The sequence below is a fragment of the Fukomys damarensis genome, unplaced genomic scaffold, assembly GCF_012274545.1.
Source record: "Fukomys damarensis isolate Sample0158 unplaced genomic scaffold, DMR_v1.0_HiC HiC_scaffold_39, whole genome shotgun sequence".
In the NCBI taxonomy this organism is placed as follows: domain Eukaryota; kingdom Metazoa; phylum Chordata; class Mammalia; order Rodentia; family Bathyergidae; genus Fukomys; species Fukomys damarensis.
The window spans coordinates 108,838,780-108,853,332 of record NW_022900951.1 but is presented as its reverse complement, the minus strand read 5'-3'; the positions used below and the strand labels follow the sequence as shown (position 1 = coordinate 108,853,332).

At 41.7% G+C, this 14,553-nt stretch overlaps 1 protein-coding gene across 4 annotated transcripts in view; it reads left to right on the top strand.

Annotated features, from left to right (window-relative positions):
- The window catches only part of Hs6st2 (heparan sulfate 6-O-sulfotransferase 2), a 283,233-nt gene that overhangs the window by 234,466 nt on the left and 34,214 nt on the right, over positions 1-14,553 (top strand). For 2 of the 4 annotated variants that reach the window (XM_010614299.2, XM_010614298.2), the window contains one exon: positions 7,848-7,931. The exons of the other annotated variants lie outside the window; for them this stretch is intronic. In XM_010614299.2, the coding sequence (XP_010612601.1) occupies positions 7,848-7,931 (84 nt within the window). The remainder of the gene's footprint in view (positions 1-7,847; positions 7,932-14,553) is intronic. 4 annotated transcript variants of the gene reach the window in all.

The window sequence follows — 14,553 nt, the reverse complement described above, 5'->3', positions numbered from 1 at the left end:
TTTTTTTTTTTTTGTAGTAGAGATTGAACTCAGGACCTTGCACTTGTGAGGCTGGCAGTGGTACCACTGAGCTAAATCCCTGGCCCCAAGACCTATGATTTCTTAACAAAAGCAAAACATAATTCTCACAATATTAACTCAGCTCTACTTTTACTTTTCCTGATTTCCACAGGCATAAGAGGTTATTCTTAGTTTTATTTCCCTCCCATGTTTTCACACTTGTTTATTCTACTTGGCACATCAGGTTGTTATGTTCCTGTTAACAAGTTGCCTCTTCTTATTTGCCTTTGGGGCTGTGCTGGCAGGAACCTCGTGACACTCATGACTGTATTTCCACAACCCAGCCTGAGGAAGGGCATGCAGTTAAGAAACACCGAATGTTTTCTGAGTAAATAGATGGGTTAAACTTTTATAATTTTCAAAACTGTGCAATAGCCTTAGGAAGGAGGACTGGCATGCAAGGAAACTGAGACCTAGAGAGGCTAAATGATTTAGCTGCTAATTTTCAGAGCCATGCCTCAGGACTAAAGCTGACCTCCGTTTGGAAAAGATAATATCCACAGGTCCCTAACCAGTGCCCATTGAACTCAACTTGGGAAACCTGATATACTTTGGCCTATCAAGGACAAAAACCCTTGATTTACTTCTAGACTGATTATGCGCACACCCTATTGTGGCATCCTTGTACCACCCAGGATACTAAGATGGGGTATCTGAGGGTGCTAGTTCGTGAGACTGAGAACAGGGAGAGTGAAGGGATTCATATAGAAAAATAAGAAGTGATTTTGTTAGTATATTACCTCACCTTTGGTTACTCTTTTCTACAAAGAATGAAAAAGAAAAGATGTGAGCTTCAAGTGAAGTCCAGGTTTAAAGTTTAAATCTGCTAGTCAGCTAGAGTGACCTACCTAACCCAAGATGGTGGTAGCAATGGAGTGCAACTTGGAGGTGTTTCTGTTGTGGGAATGGCTTCTCGATGATTTCCACCCACCTCTCCGCATCCTGCTCACCTTGCCATCTGTAAGCAGTCTGGCTGGCCTAGAGAATGGGGAGAGGCAAGCCACGGGCAGGGGATAAAGAAAACCTTGAGCCTCACAAGGATCGAGGCCCACACTTTTCCCTCATTAATGTTAGCATCGATCATCACATTAAATTAACTGGCTCAGGCTCTTTTGCTTGGACCCCCGGTACACAAATCCTTGTAATATGCTTGCAAACTTCATAAACTGGGGTGGAAGTAAACAGGTTCAAGCACATAATGCCTCTGGATACATTCTCTCCCTAATCACAATGAATCCCTGTCCCATCAAGCCTTATATCAAGCCTTATCTGATGGCTTACAGCCCCACTTTGGAGCAGTGACTATCTATCTGACCTTGTCTTATGGCTTGGATTCTAGGGCCAGCTCTGTAATTGCCTGATGAACATTGTCCATTGATTCCCCCAATGTGATACACTCTACCAACTCACTCATCTTTTTCCCTGTCCCTGAAACTTCCTCCCAACAAAGCTCTTTGGTTTGCTGGCAGAGTAGATTTGTATCCTGGACATCCAGCTTCCAAACATTCTTAGCAGCTGGGTATAGTTTCTGTCTTCCCACCTCCATAAGTAGCATTCAGTCTAGGCTCCTTTCATATTTTGAGTATCAATTTCCCCAAACCATCTGACCCGGAACTATAAATTTTGCTCTTTAACTCCCGCCACCCCCACCAGCATTGGATAAAGGTGCCCAGAGCTCTGTGTGAATGTAGTAATTGTACAATACCATTTGTAACTGTAAGATACAGTTCCATTGGCCTCTGAGAGTGTAACCAAGGTCTACACTCTTGGTAAAGATGCAAGTGATTAGTCAGTTGTTTTTTTTTTTCTGGTACCAGGGTTCAAACTCGGGTCCCTGCACTTGCAAAGCAGGTGCCGGAACCACTGAGCTAAATCCCCAGCCCCTGATCAGTCAGTTTTGGTGAGAAAATAATATAATTTAGAAACTGACTTATGTTCTTTTCTGATCCCAAGGAGGCATTCAGGGATGTGACCACCACTCCCTGGGCAGCACATGCCAAGAGGTGAAGAGCAAAATAGTAACTATAATCAGTGAGCCCATTGCTCCAGCCCCTGATGCCCTATATGGTAAACAGTTAGAGTGAAAAGTTAATGAAAGAGGAGAGGGCAAAAATAATGTGCTGCCTTTTCCAGAAACTTTGCAATTACAAAGTAGTTCTTAGCTTCTCTGTGAATGGTTTACCTGATCAGATTCACTACCTGCTGTGGATGAATGACAATCCTAGAACAACAAAAGAAGTCAAATGACTTGCTGGCCATCAGGATTAGAACTCAGTCTTCCTGAATAAATGAGTTGAGCTTATGAAGTTGTTTCTGAGAGATCAAAGTTATATTAAGCCTCATAGCAGTAAAGATGAGATTTTCCTTTGTACTCTAAAAACCTTAGTCATTATCCACAGTTAAGCAAAGGGAAAATGTGTGGTGGGTGGTAAATGAAAGTACATCTTAGTGAACTGAACTTTCTTTGCTGGGGAGCTAGCAGAAATATAGATAATGAGCACAGGACACTTAAAGGAGCACAGACTCTAATTTAGACTCTTCAGGTAGAAGAAATGGAAATGAAAAAGTTTAGGGCAAAGAAGAAAAACCACTCAGGATATAACCTAACAAGACAGAAAAAAATGAAATACAGAAGCCTCGTCAGCTTTAATTAAAGGAAATCAATATTTGAAGAGCTGTCTTGCTCTGTAACAGAACAAGGGCAAAATACTTCAGAAATGTGAGCCTCTTGCAAACAAGAGCAGTCTTTCATGGGGAAGCAGGCATGATTTAAAAGCCTTTCAAAAAGATTATCACTTGGTGGATCAGTTGTAAAGGGAACTCAAGCACCTGTTTGGGAAGCAGAGTAGAGGAGCTTCCATCCCCAAAGAGTCTATGTCTCCTTTCTTTCATTTTTTTAATGGTATTGGGGATTGAACCCAGGGCTTTTGCACCAAGCTAAATCTCCAGCTGCTTTGTAATTTTATTTTGAGATAAGATCTTGCTAAATTGCCTGTGCTGGACTTGAACTTGAGAGTCTCCTGCCTCAGACTCCCACAGTACTGGCATTACAGGCATGTATCGCCATGTCTGGTCCAAGTCTATGTATTTTCAGTGCATTTTATCAGTCTGGGAGCTTTTCAGGAACTTTGAGTTGTCTCGGGGGAGCAAAGCGTAGCCTCCAATTCCTCCAGAGACACTTGAGACAATCCCTTAACAATAGCTTGTGTTCATTTTAGTTATTGCATAGAAAAACACATACTGGTAAACATTAAGAGCTGTGTAGTTGCAACACATTGTATATTGTTATTATTTACAGGCACTGTCCAATATTCTAAGCAAGCATTCTTGAGAATTATTTTAAGTTCACCTGTCTTTATAATCTGCATGATTATCCACATCAGTAACTAGAATCAAGTTCTCCCAGATCATTCTCTTTCAGGGATGGAAGACAGGTGACTTGTGTGTCACCACTTCCTTCCCACACACTGGTGCCATAGATTCACAGACAGTTGATCATGACATACTCTCACTGGGCCTGAACGCAGGCTTTTGATTTATTTGTTCAGCAAGTATTTTGAGGGTTGCCTTAGTCTGTGTTTTGTTGCTGCAACAGAATACTAGAGACTAGATAATTTATAGAGAAAAGAGGCTTATGTAACTCATGGTTCTATAAGACAGGGAAATTCAAGATTAGCCAGTAACACCTGTGGAGGGAGGGCCTCATGTGTCATCCCAATGAAGCAGATGACATATACAATGGTACCTTGGTTCACAAACTTAATTCATTCCACAATTTTGGAAAAGATGGCCATGTTTGTGTTCATGTAGGAAAGATGGTCACAATTATGTTCATCACCCAGTGCGGAGTTCCAAACAAGAGCAAAAAGTTACCAAATGCTTCGGTTATTTAATCAAATTGTTTGCAAAAAGCAGGTGTCCCTGAATCAAGATGCCCCTGCAGTGGGAGTGCCTGTAAGAGTGGCAAATGGGTATATGCAGAAGAAGGTACATGTGTTTGAGAGAGGCATGGAATCCGGCTCACATTATAAGGAACCTAGCCCCAGGATGGCATTTATCCATTAATGGGCGTTCTGTCCCTGTGATCAAAATGCCTCTTAAGGGGTCCACAACCTCTCAAAACCATTGTACCGGAGGCCAATCCTCAGCACGAGTTTTGGTGCGAAGAGACCATATTCAAATCATAGCAAGCATCCACTTAAAAGCTTGCTGGAGAGACAGATAAATTATAAGATCTACAGGTGCCTCATGTTAACTACCAGAAAAAGATAGACAATAAGCATTACAGCCAAACACTGTCTTCTGAAATATATTTTTCATTTCTTAGGACTCTGAAAATTAATTTTTAAAATTTCAATACCATTGCAGCTACAGCAGTACAATTATTTTTCTGGGATATGATTTAATTCCAAAAAGAACTTAAAAAGTAGTATGGAATGTGCAGCTACTTCTGTATGCCAACCATTAAGAAAATGAATTGAGTGTGTTTTAAACCACTAGGTTTCTCTCCCACAAGTACCTCTCTGAAGAGAAGATTCCACAGAGGAGTGGATCTGATTGCCGTTTTGGTTTAAGTACATTGCATACCAATTCAGCATCAAATTATTCAATCAGACACACTTTGAAAATGCTAAAGAAATGAGCTTGCCAGTTTTCTTACCTGGATACAATGTGCATAATACTGCAGTATTTTTTTTTCTTCACTTAGGTAGTGTCGGAGACATGTATGGAGCCTGTAGAAAAGGCTTACTTGATACACAAGAGGATAGCCCACCAGGCAGACAGAGGAGGGCTGACGCTCATTAACTTTTCCTATGAGCAACTCACCCAGAATTGTTTTCACAGACCTTCGATGAGGCTTGGTTGGGAGGCACCTGAGAGAGGAAAGGATCTTAGCTTCACAAGAGGATAGCTACTCAAATTCAGTGGAAGAAGCCTGGATCTGTGCCCTCTGGGATTTTAGCCACAGCTTTTGAGATTACAAGTCAAAGAGGAGATGAAAGTGAGGAGGGTTGACAAGTGGTCTGGAAACAGACAAATCAAAAGAGTGACAACAGAACAGGTCTGCTTCAGATAAATAGATCAGGAGCTAGCTTATATTCAAAGCAGTCCCCTCCCCAATCTCATGTACCCCAAATGATCATGCATATATTTTAAAAACAGGCAGGGCTTATTCCTGCAAATCCCTGGGACTGTTGATGTTTCAGTGCCCAGGATTCTTGGCGGCATCTTAATCTTTGGGTCCTTGACCCATATCTTTCCAGATCTTTGTGGCTCCCAGCAGTCTCTGGCTGCTATATTTTCTCTTTCTCTTCTGAGGGACTTCTGGAAAACTCAGGGTCTTTGAGCTCACTGTTTTAGCTCTCTTTCTGTCTCAAGGTACTGGATTTATAGCATCTTGCCCACGCTTATCTACCCAGCTCAGATCTTTGAGAAGGAATGATGGCAGGCCTTTCTTTGTGTGCACAGCTGTCCTTAGTATATCTACAAAATTAAGCTCCTAAGATCCAAACCAGCCATAAGTTCTCTTGCCTCCTCCCATTTCTGATACATTTCTCTTCAGTGAAAGTATCTGTTGTTTGCACAGAACATTTTGAATTATTTGATTACTTTCACCCCAAGTCTTCATGTCATATCATCCCTGTTTGATTTGTCCTTGGAATATTTCTGTTTTTATTCCCTTAAGATCTGCACTTGCAAGATTTGGCAAAGGTCAGAAAGGTCCCTGCTCCTGTCTTTTACAGGACTACTGTTCCAGGATTGAGGCCTGCAGAGCAGCATTTAACAATAATAAAGCTGCCAGACCAGCTACCAGCTGTCATTTCCCCTGATGTCTTGCTGTGCCTTGCATTGCACAAGTGACTTTGCGCAGGGGCATCGGTAATTCAGATTATAAAAGACCCTCCAGCCCTAGGCATAGACATGGGAATTTAGCCATGGGATTGATGTTCTTTTATGCAGAAGAATGTAGATGCCTGAGCTTAGAGACATCTCAGGATGAGTTAGATGATCACCTACTCTGAGCTCAGTAGTATGCAGGTGACACATTGAAAGATCCCATGTTGCAGAATGCTTCCAAGCAAATGTCCTACTGCTCGCTGTTTGAGTGAGGGGCTAGAAAAAGCAAAGCTCAATGACCTGTGACCAGGCTGCAGAAGTGAGCATGTGTATTTCCTGACATGTACTATAATGCTTACTTTGCATCAGACTGCACCGACCTTCTGCAAGAGCCAATTTTGAGAAACATTTGACTAGTTGTTTGGTATTGTCAACTAATTTGTGAGCTTGGTTCTGGATGAGGAGGGAAGCTGGTTTGCTCCCAGCTCCCAGACAGGTAGGGGCACCACTGAGTAGGTTTTTCAGTCCCTACTCAGCATGTAGCCACGTGTTGGTGAGAGTGAGCAGCACATGGTCCCCACACTGTGAAGGAATCCCTGAACTTCATTCCGTGGCTTCTCACACCTCCTGAAAGACAGAATTTGCAGCTCCTCTCTCCATTGCCATCCACTGAGCATCAAAATCAGAGCTCACCTTGTTGTCTCTCAATGCAAGGGGGTGCTTTGGATCTCCCAAATGCTGAATCAAGACTGTGATGTCTGCTAGTTGTCTGACTGTCTTTACAACACACATCTTTATTAACTTTGCAATCACAGGAAGCCCTCATTATCTCTTGTTCCAATCACATCTGTGTAGCTATTTGAAGCAGATGGATGTAAAGCAGAGTATCATTTGTGACTCCGTCTCACAAAAATACAGTGACATACAGACACTTCTGAGATACTTCAAAGATTCATGAGCATCTGAAAGCTCTTTGACATTATTTGAAACGCTATTCTGTACTGTTGGAAGGTCCTAGTATACACACTGAAAGCCAAGGTATGCCTTTTTCCTTATTACTTTCAATTTTTATGAGTGGTTATGCTCATGTAGATATTCCCAACAAAAAATATTTCTAATGAAATCGGGATAAAGAATTCCACATATCATGAAGTGGAGAGAAAGACTTTGAACTGGTTTCCTTGGAAATCTGAAGATGAAGTAAAGTCATAATTTCAAGGCAGGGCAGCTGAATTGAAGATAATGGTAAAATAGTTTGATAAAGAAACAGAATAAAGTAATCAAGGAGACTCCAATCAATTATTCCTTTTTGTTTACCTCGAAGTGATTAATTTGAATGCATTTATTAATCTGTTGAGACTGAGTAGACCTTTCTTGTGATTTATTTCATAATTGTTTCCAAGGTTTGAGATAGGCTGTGGAGTTATTGAAGGTGGAGATTTAAATTCAATTACTCATGAAGCCGATGATGCTTCTTCTGAAAGAATATCTGAATTCAGGGCCTTCACATGTAACATTTTGAGGGAAAATTATGAATTCATCTGATAATATCTTCCAAAGACTTTTAGAGGTCATTTGGCATCCATATACCCATATACTTCTGCGTAACTTCCAAACTGAACTTGTAATATGAAAATCCCATGGCAGGAAATGAGACATTCTGTTAAAGACTAGTTATTTTCATACCATTTTTCCCCCTAGATCCCTCAGGCTGTGGTGTTAGCTCAAGCTTTGAATACATACAGGTAGTTTTCTTTGACCTTGAGGAGTGCTTGTCACTGTCTTTATCTTTAAAAAGCACCACTGGTTAAAATACTAGAGAGAGAGAGAGAGAGAGAGAGGAGAGAGAGAACTTTAAAATCTTTAAATGAAAAAAATGAAGTGACTAACTGCCTTTTGCCTCTGTGGTTCATATATGTATTTTTTTCTCTTTTTTTCTGTGGGTATAGTAAGGATAAACGGCATTCTCCAAACACTAACCCCGGCGCCAACTCTCCATCCACAAAGGTCCGGAGCACATCTAAGAGTGGGAAGTAAGTGAAAAGTGCTCATGTGTGTCTGACATAGTCATGAAGCCATGTGCTATCCTCGTCTTGTCATTCATTCATATCCATTCAGCAAAAGTGTGGGATGCCTTCTGTGTGCCTTCTACCAGGCCGGTCACTAAGGAATTGAAACTAAATACACGTGTCAGGAATCCTGGGGATATGAAGGACTAAATAAGGATGGAGGGAGGGAGGGACGAAGAGGAAAGTTGAGGGACAGCTTCGGAAAGATAGCTAAGGGAATGTGAAGGGCACAAACATGAGCTCAGAAAGGCAGGACAAGATTTGGACCATGACTTTCAAAAATGAAATAAGCAATACTGGTTAACTATTGTATGATTTGCACAAATCCATGAAAAGCTGTCTTCCATTCACACGGTGAGATTTAGGTTTCAGTTAGAGGAATCTGGAAAGCCATCCATCCCATAAATTTCCACATTTTCACCACATCCCTGATTTATGTGGCATGCATATTCTTTCCTAGTAACAAGTGTGCACCATATCCTATATGAAACCATCTTTTTGGGATTGCTGAAACTTATATTGGTTGGATATGTGCGATAGTAGATCTGTGTCTCTGGGCTTTCTCTGGAAAATGACAGTGGCTGATCTCTCCTTTTGGATTCAGCAGAGCATGGCAACCCATGCATATGATACCTCCAGCTAGGCACTTCTCCTTCAACGCAGCTGCAGCCCTCTTGTGAATGACTCAGATACTCTGTGAGCTCTCGCGCAATCTCCCTGGGGTGTGGGGTCCTGTTGCAGGCAGAAACACACCTCGCCTGCATCTAGGAGAAGATGAAAGATGCCTTCATCATGCTAAAAGCTCTAACCGAGCACTACAGTATGTCACTACCAAAGCGCTGCTTTGCAGTGAAAGGTGAATTTGTAATGGTCGTATATTTTATGTATTTAGCATTGGACCATAAATGCTGCATTTGAACATGAACTGATAATCAATTCCCAAAGTGAAAGATCTATTGGCTGCTTTTTTTTTTCCTTTTCCTCCTCCCCCTGAATATAATTTCAGGTTCACATATACAGTTGGATGTGGGCTATCTTGGAGAATAGGAAAAGCGGCGGGAAAGACATGAGACTAAATTTCTGAGCAGTTAGAACTTGTTTCAGTTATTTGTTGTGGAGCCCCACAATCAAACTGCTGTACAAATTATGAAGGAAGAGAATTGATGCTCACAGTCCTAAGCAGGTTTCCAAATTAGCCCCAATTCATCATGAGCACACACTGTCAGTTCCCAGAGATGACACTGGACAGCTGCTTTTTAATGCCATGCTTGGGGAGATGACAGTTTCTGCTGGGCACCTTGTGCCTACGTGTCACCGCGATGGCTACGGGGTTCTATCTCTGTTCATTAGGCCATGATATGCAATTATGGATGTTTGTGACTTGCTGTTGGATTTCAAAAGATGTATTGTTTTGTTTCATTGGGATTTGGGGGAACTCTGCTTTTTTTTTTTTAACCTTTAAAGTGAAGAGTCTCACCCAGTGTGAGCCACAAAAAGAGCAATTGGTAGGGTGTGAGTTGAGATGACATAGAGAATGCATACCTCACATTGTACCCAGGCTATTCACTTTTGGAGGCCCGAATAAATGCACTCTTAAGTAGATGTCATGATCTTGTATCACACCGGCTATATTTGGACACATCCAAGCTTCTGCCACGGTGAGGGCCTCCACCTTTACACATTTCGCACTAGGTGTCTTTTGTTTGCCATGTATAGTGACTCACGGATTGAGCTACTTGTTTTGAATTCTGCGTTATTTTGGTTAAACATTTTCCAATATCCTTCTTGTAGATGTGTGTGCCAGATTCCCTCATACTCTGCCCCTCCCCTTCCTTATCTCCCCTTGGTTTTCAGGATGAGTTTTCTTTTGTGGCTGCTATTCTGTCGCAGCACAATTTCTCTCTCTCAGGATATCTTTGTCATCAGCAGCAATACTGACTTTCCATGGCTACAGTGAGGCTATCGGGGGCATTTTTCACACTTCACAGAGCTGTGTCTATCAAAGTGTAGGCACTGAGTTGTATAGTTCAGAGAGTTGTTATATATGATTAGTTCCTGCTGCATTGTCTGTGCCCATCTTTGGTGTTGGTGTGTGCAGTGGCAAGCATGGGAGTGTCGTTTTGCCAGGTTTTCTGATGTTATTTGACTTACTGACAGCGGGATACAGAGCAGACTTTAGGAGTTTCTCTGTGCTATTTTGAGGCAAAACACAGATTGGGAGATAGAAGGCGTTTGGTTCTTTGAAAAAAAATTGGGTCTCTACTTCTCTGAAAGAACAACAACAACAAAAAATACACAAGTCAAGCTGCCTCAAGTATGTTCCGGGGCTAAAAATATTGACAACTAATATGATTTGATTGAGTGACAACTTGGGCATTGAGCACTTAGGACATTATCCACGAAAAACTCATGAAATGGGTGCTTTATTTCACATCTGAAGAAACTGAGACTCAGAAAAGATAGTAGCGTTTCCATTTGGGGGTCTCGAAATGAATATTTCGGTAAAGACCCTCTCTAGCACCAATAATAATAATAATTATAAATATATATTGAGCAATTGCTTTACGCCATTTTGCCAGATAGATAAACATAAAGATATAATAGATCAAGATACAAGAATAGATAAATATAAGATTCAATAGGTACCCTCAAGGAGCTCACAGTCTTAGGAAGGGAAACAGAAGAGGATGGCATGGCATCGGAGCCACAATAGTCACCTGTAACCAGTGACTGTGTTAGAGTGGGAAAGAGGTCATGTGGTATACCAGTGAAGGATTCTGAGAAGTGACTTCTAAACCCTTCAATCTTTTCCATTTAGCCCTCAGGTACAAGGCTAGGTCAAAGGAGGAAAATTCAAGGTGGTCACTCAGATGGGCAGAATCCTTTGTATGTTGCTCAGAATGAGTTGCATTGGGTCAAAGCTAAATGTGAACGGCTAATTCCACCTTTTTCTGAAATTCAGTCCACTTGGAGCTGACTGCGAGATTCAGTGCAGCATGCTGAGTAGCTCAGGAAACATACAGCTTGGAAGAGAAGTCAGTTCTGCTTGCTTGGTTTCATTGCCTGGCTCTGAATCTGGGGAGACAACCCTGTGTTTCAGGGAAGAACAGATGGAATGCGATGTGTACAAGCACCAGAGCCAGACTGCACTGGCAGTGATTTTCGGGGAGGTGCAAGCAGTTTCTTCTATGTTGATTGTAAGCCAAATTGACACCACAGGGGGAAAAATATCTCAGTGTAGAGCCAGAGCGCAGACATCAGGAAGCAGAGGGATGTCTGGTGGAGGTGTTGCAGAAGTTGACCCATGGCTGTTCAGGCCACGCTGCCGTGCTGAGCCTCACATAGGGCCCCCATTGGTGACGTGAACCCGTTCTTCTGGCTAGCGGTAGGCCACAGTCAACCACCCCCTTACTCACCCAGAGGGTCATCTGCAGACAGCACTGAAACCACCAAGACTGGGCATGAGTAGATGTGGCAGAGGGCCTTTAAGGTGTTCATTTTGTATCCAGATATTTTCATAATTTACATGACACCAATTCTTTTGCTGAACAGATGAGTACAGTAAGACTCAAGAAGAGTAAATCGTTTTCCCAGAGCCACATATCTATTTCCTAGTGGAGAGCAGCTGAGAATCCTGATCTTCTAGTACTTGTTCATGATCTTTGTACAATAGCACATATTACAGTTCTTCTCCTAGAGAGTAACACACTTTAGCTAATCACAACCACAGGAGGCCAAGAGGCACGATGTTTGTCTGGATCGGCTTTGCTAGCCATTGTTAAAATAAAGACTTCGGAGAGATTAGAATCATCCCACTTTTTAAAAATGGGCAGTAGCAGCAATCACTGAACGAGCACTTCTCAAGTGCTTTATTTTCTCTAAAATAATATGATTCTGTTTGTGTTCCTAGTCACCCTTTCTCAACATTATTGTTAGCTATTTTGGAGCTGTAATGAATCCTTTCCTCATTGAAGTCATAAAGATAATGCATAGATCACAACAGCTATTCTCCCTCAAATCAGCCAACCAAGGCTGAAGAGACTAGCTGTAACTATATAGAGATATATAAACACATAGAGATAGACAAACACATACGTACAGATGCTCCTCAACTAATGATGGGGTTATGTCCTGATAAACTCATTGTAAGTTGAAATATTGTAAATGCATTTAACTCACCTAACTTAAGACACCTGATATTGCACATATTATGAAATTTATGATACCTAAATTATATAAATGTATATTCAGAAGTGTCCATTTAAAATTTTGATTGCAGACTGCTGAGATGATGGTGGGAATCGATCACTCATCCCAGCCTGAGACTTTCTTGTAGAGCGGCTCAGGCTATGGAATAGCAAGGCTAAGTCCAGTTTTCAAATATCAGTGCAATCCATAAATATTACAAGGCCAGGGCAGAGCATTCAGGCACAGTGCTGGTGGTGAGTGACACCAAAAATGTTAATTTCAGTACTGTAAATATAGATGTAAATGAATTAAACGAGGGGATGGCAGAGATGCTAAACTGAAGGAAAAGGTATGCAAAGGGGGTGTGATGAGATGACCAAGTGAATTCTTCTTCACTTCCATAAATCTCCCTCGGGCTTACCCCAGTACGAGACTGGCTCCAACATTTCCTCAGTGAAAAATGTCTCACAGCTGACTTATCTATTCAGTCTCTAGATGAGTGGGGAGAGGAGCACACAGTTTCATAAATAAAGAAAACATATCAACACCCCTTTGGATTTGGTTGGCAAGGTTGGCAGGAGCCAAATGAAAACCGTAGCTACTGTAGGAAGAAGTAAAGTTTGGCTTGCTCTGTGTGGACTCAGCGTGGAGCAGTTTTATGTGTGATTGCCATTTCCTCTATTTAAGAGCCATGTATTTCTTCTGAGCCAGTAAGCTTCAACTACTTCTAAACTCCAAATTTGGGGTGGTGTAGGTGTGTGTGTGTGTGTGTGTGTGTGTGTGTGTGTGTGTTCGTGTTCTTTCATTTCAACATGGTTGTATAATCTATGGACATAACAATCAAATGGTGACATATTCAACTTTTCACATAATTATTGTAGTTTTATGTGATGCTATTATCAATACTACTGTTGGTTTTCCATCAGACTAAGTTTGATGTCAAAGCTTGTGAGAAGGCAAAACATTAAACTGACTGCTTGTATTTTCTCCTTTTTGGGGGGCAAATTGTTCCTTTGCAGAAAATGACAAAAGCATAAGCCAACATCAGAGTGTATTCCTACAAACAGCTTTTAGTGTAGTGTGCTGAGAATGAGTGTATTTGTCACCTGACTGTCTTTTCCTTCAGTATTCCCCATCCAGGAGAGTGGGAAGCCTTTGGTCACAAGAAAAAGAAGTCAGATGTTCCCCAGGAAATGCATTCATTAATAAGGCAGGAAAGTAGCCTAAGCCATTTGAAAAACACTTTTAATAACCAGAGATAAGTAACAGACTCCACATACTTCGATGTTTAACCTTGTACTAAGCAGATGCGGCACAAGGCTGTTCAAAGACCTCTTTAATAAATTAATCAGGCAGCCTTGTGTGCATTTGAAAGGACATCAGCTTTGGAGTCACATAGACCTGGATTACAATCCTGGCTCTACCACTTATTAACTTTATACCTACTTCATTGGACAGTTGTGAAGATTAACTATCATAATCCAAGTAAGGCTCTCTCAGTGCCTGGCACATGGCAAGTGCTCACTAAATGTCAACTAGTGATTATGCTTGTTTCAGTTGCCAGCATATTGCAGCTGGGGACAGTATGACCTGGCCAGTGTGATTCTGATGAGCTCTGGTTGGCTCCTTTTTCCTGGTTATCTGCTTTGGCAGCTCCTGAAACTGGGAAGCAGAAGCCTCACCACTGGCGCTACATAAATAACTCTCATAGGTTGGATAAAACAAGAAATGAATGGCACGACCTGAAAGAAACTTTCCCCAGTGAGTTCACATGCATCTTTGTGAGGTATAGAAAACTGAGTGCCATGGTAAATTACCTTCTCAGATATATGCTGGTCCACACTGGTCATGGTTCCATACCTTAGTCAAGATGGATGTTCTGGCTGGGCATGGTGGGACATGACTATAATCCTGGTAGTTTGAGACAGAAAGGTTGGGAGTTTGAGCCTTGCCTGGACAACTTAGCAACTTAAGTAAAAAAGGAGAGAGGTGGCTACGGACTTGGTATAAAGGCCCTAGGTTCCATCTTTATTATTGGAGGGGGGAGATTGTTCTGCTACTCAAACCTGGGAAATCAGGAGCCAGTTTCTTCTCCTCCCATTTTCCATACAAAAGCATGGAGGTAAAGTGCTACTGCTCTTTAGAAAAGAGGTCCTCAGTCATTCTTTTTTCCTCCCTCTGTGACATATGTGGTTTAGAATTCTCATTTGCACTGCTCTGGCAGAGCTCAGGATTAGTTTTCAGGTGCCATATGGGATTCCACCCCTCTCTGTTCCCTTGGAGAAAGCAGGGAAGAGTGGTGGTAAACAAAACTTTTTGATTTTTCTTCAAATAAAAAACATTTCTTTTCTCTCTCTCTCTCTCTCTCTCTCTCTCTCTCTCTCTCTCTCTCTCTCTC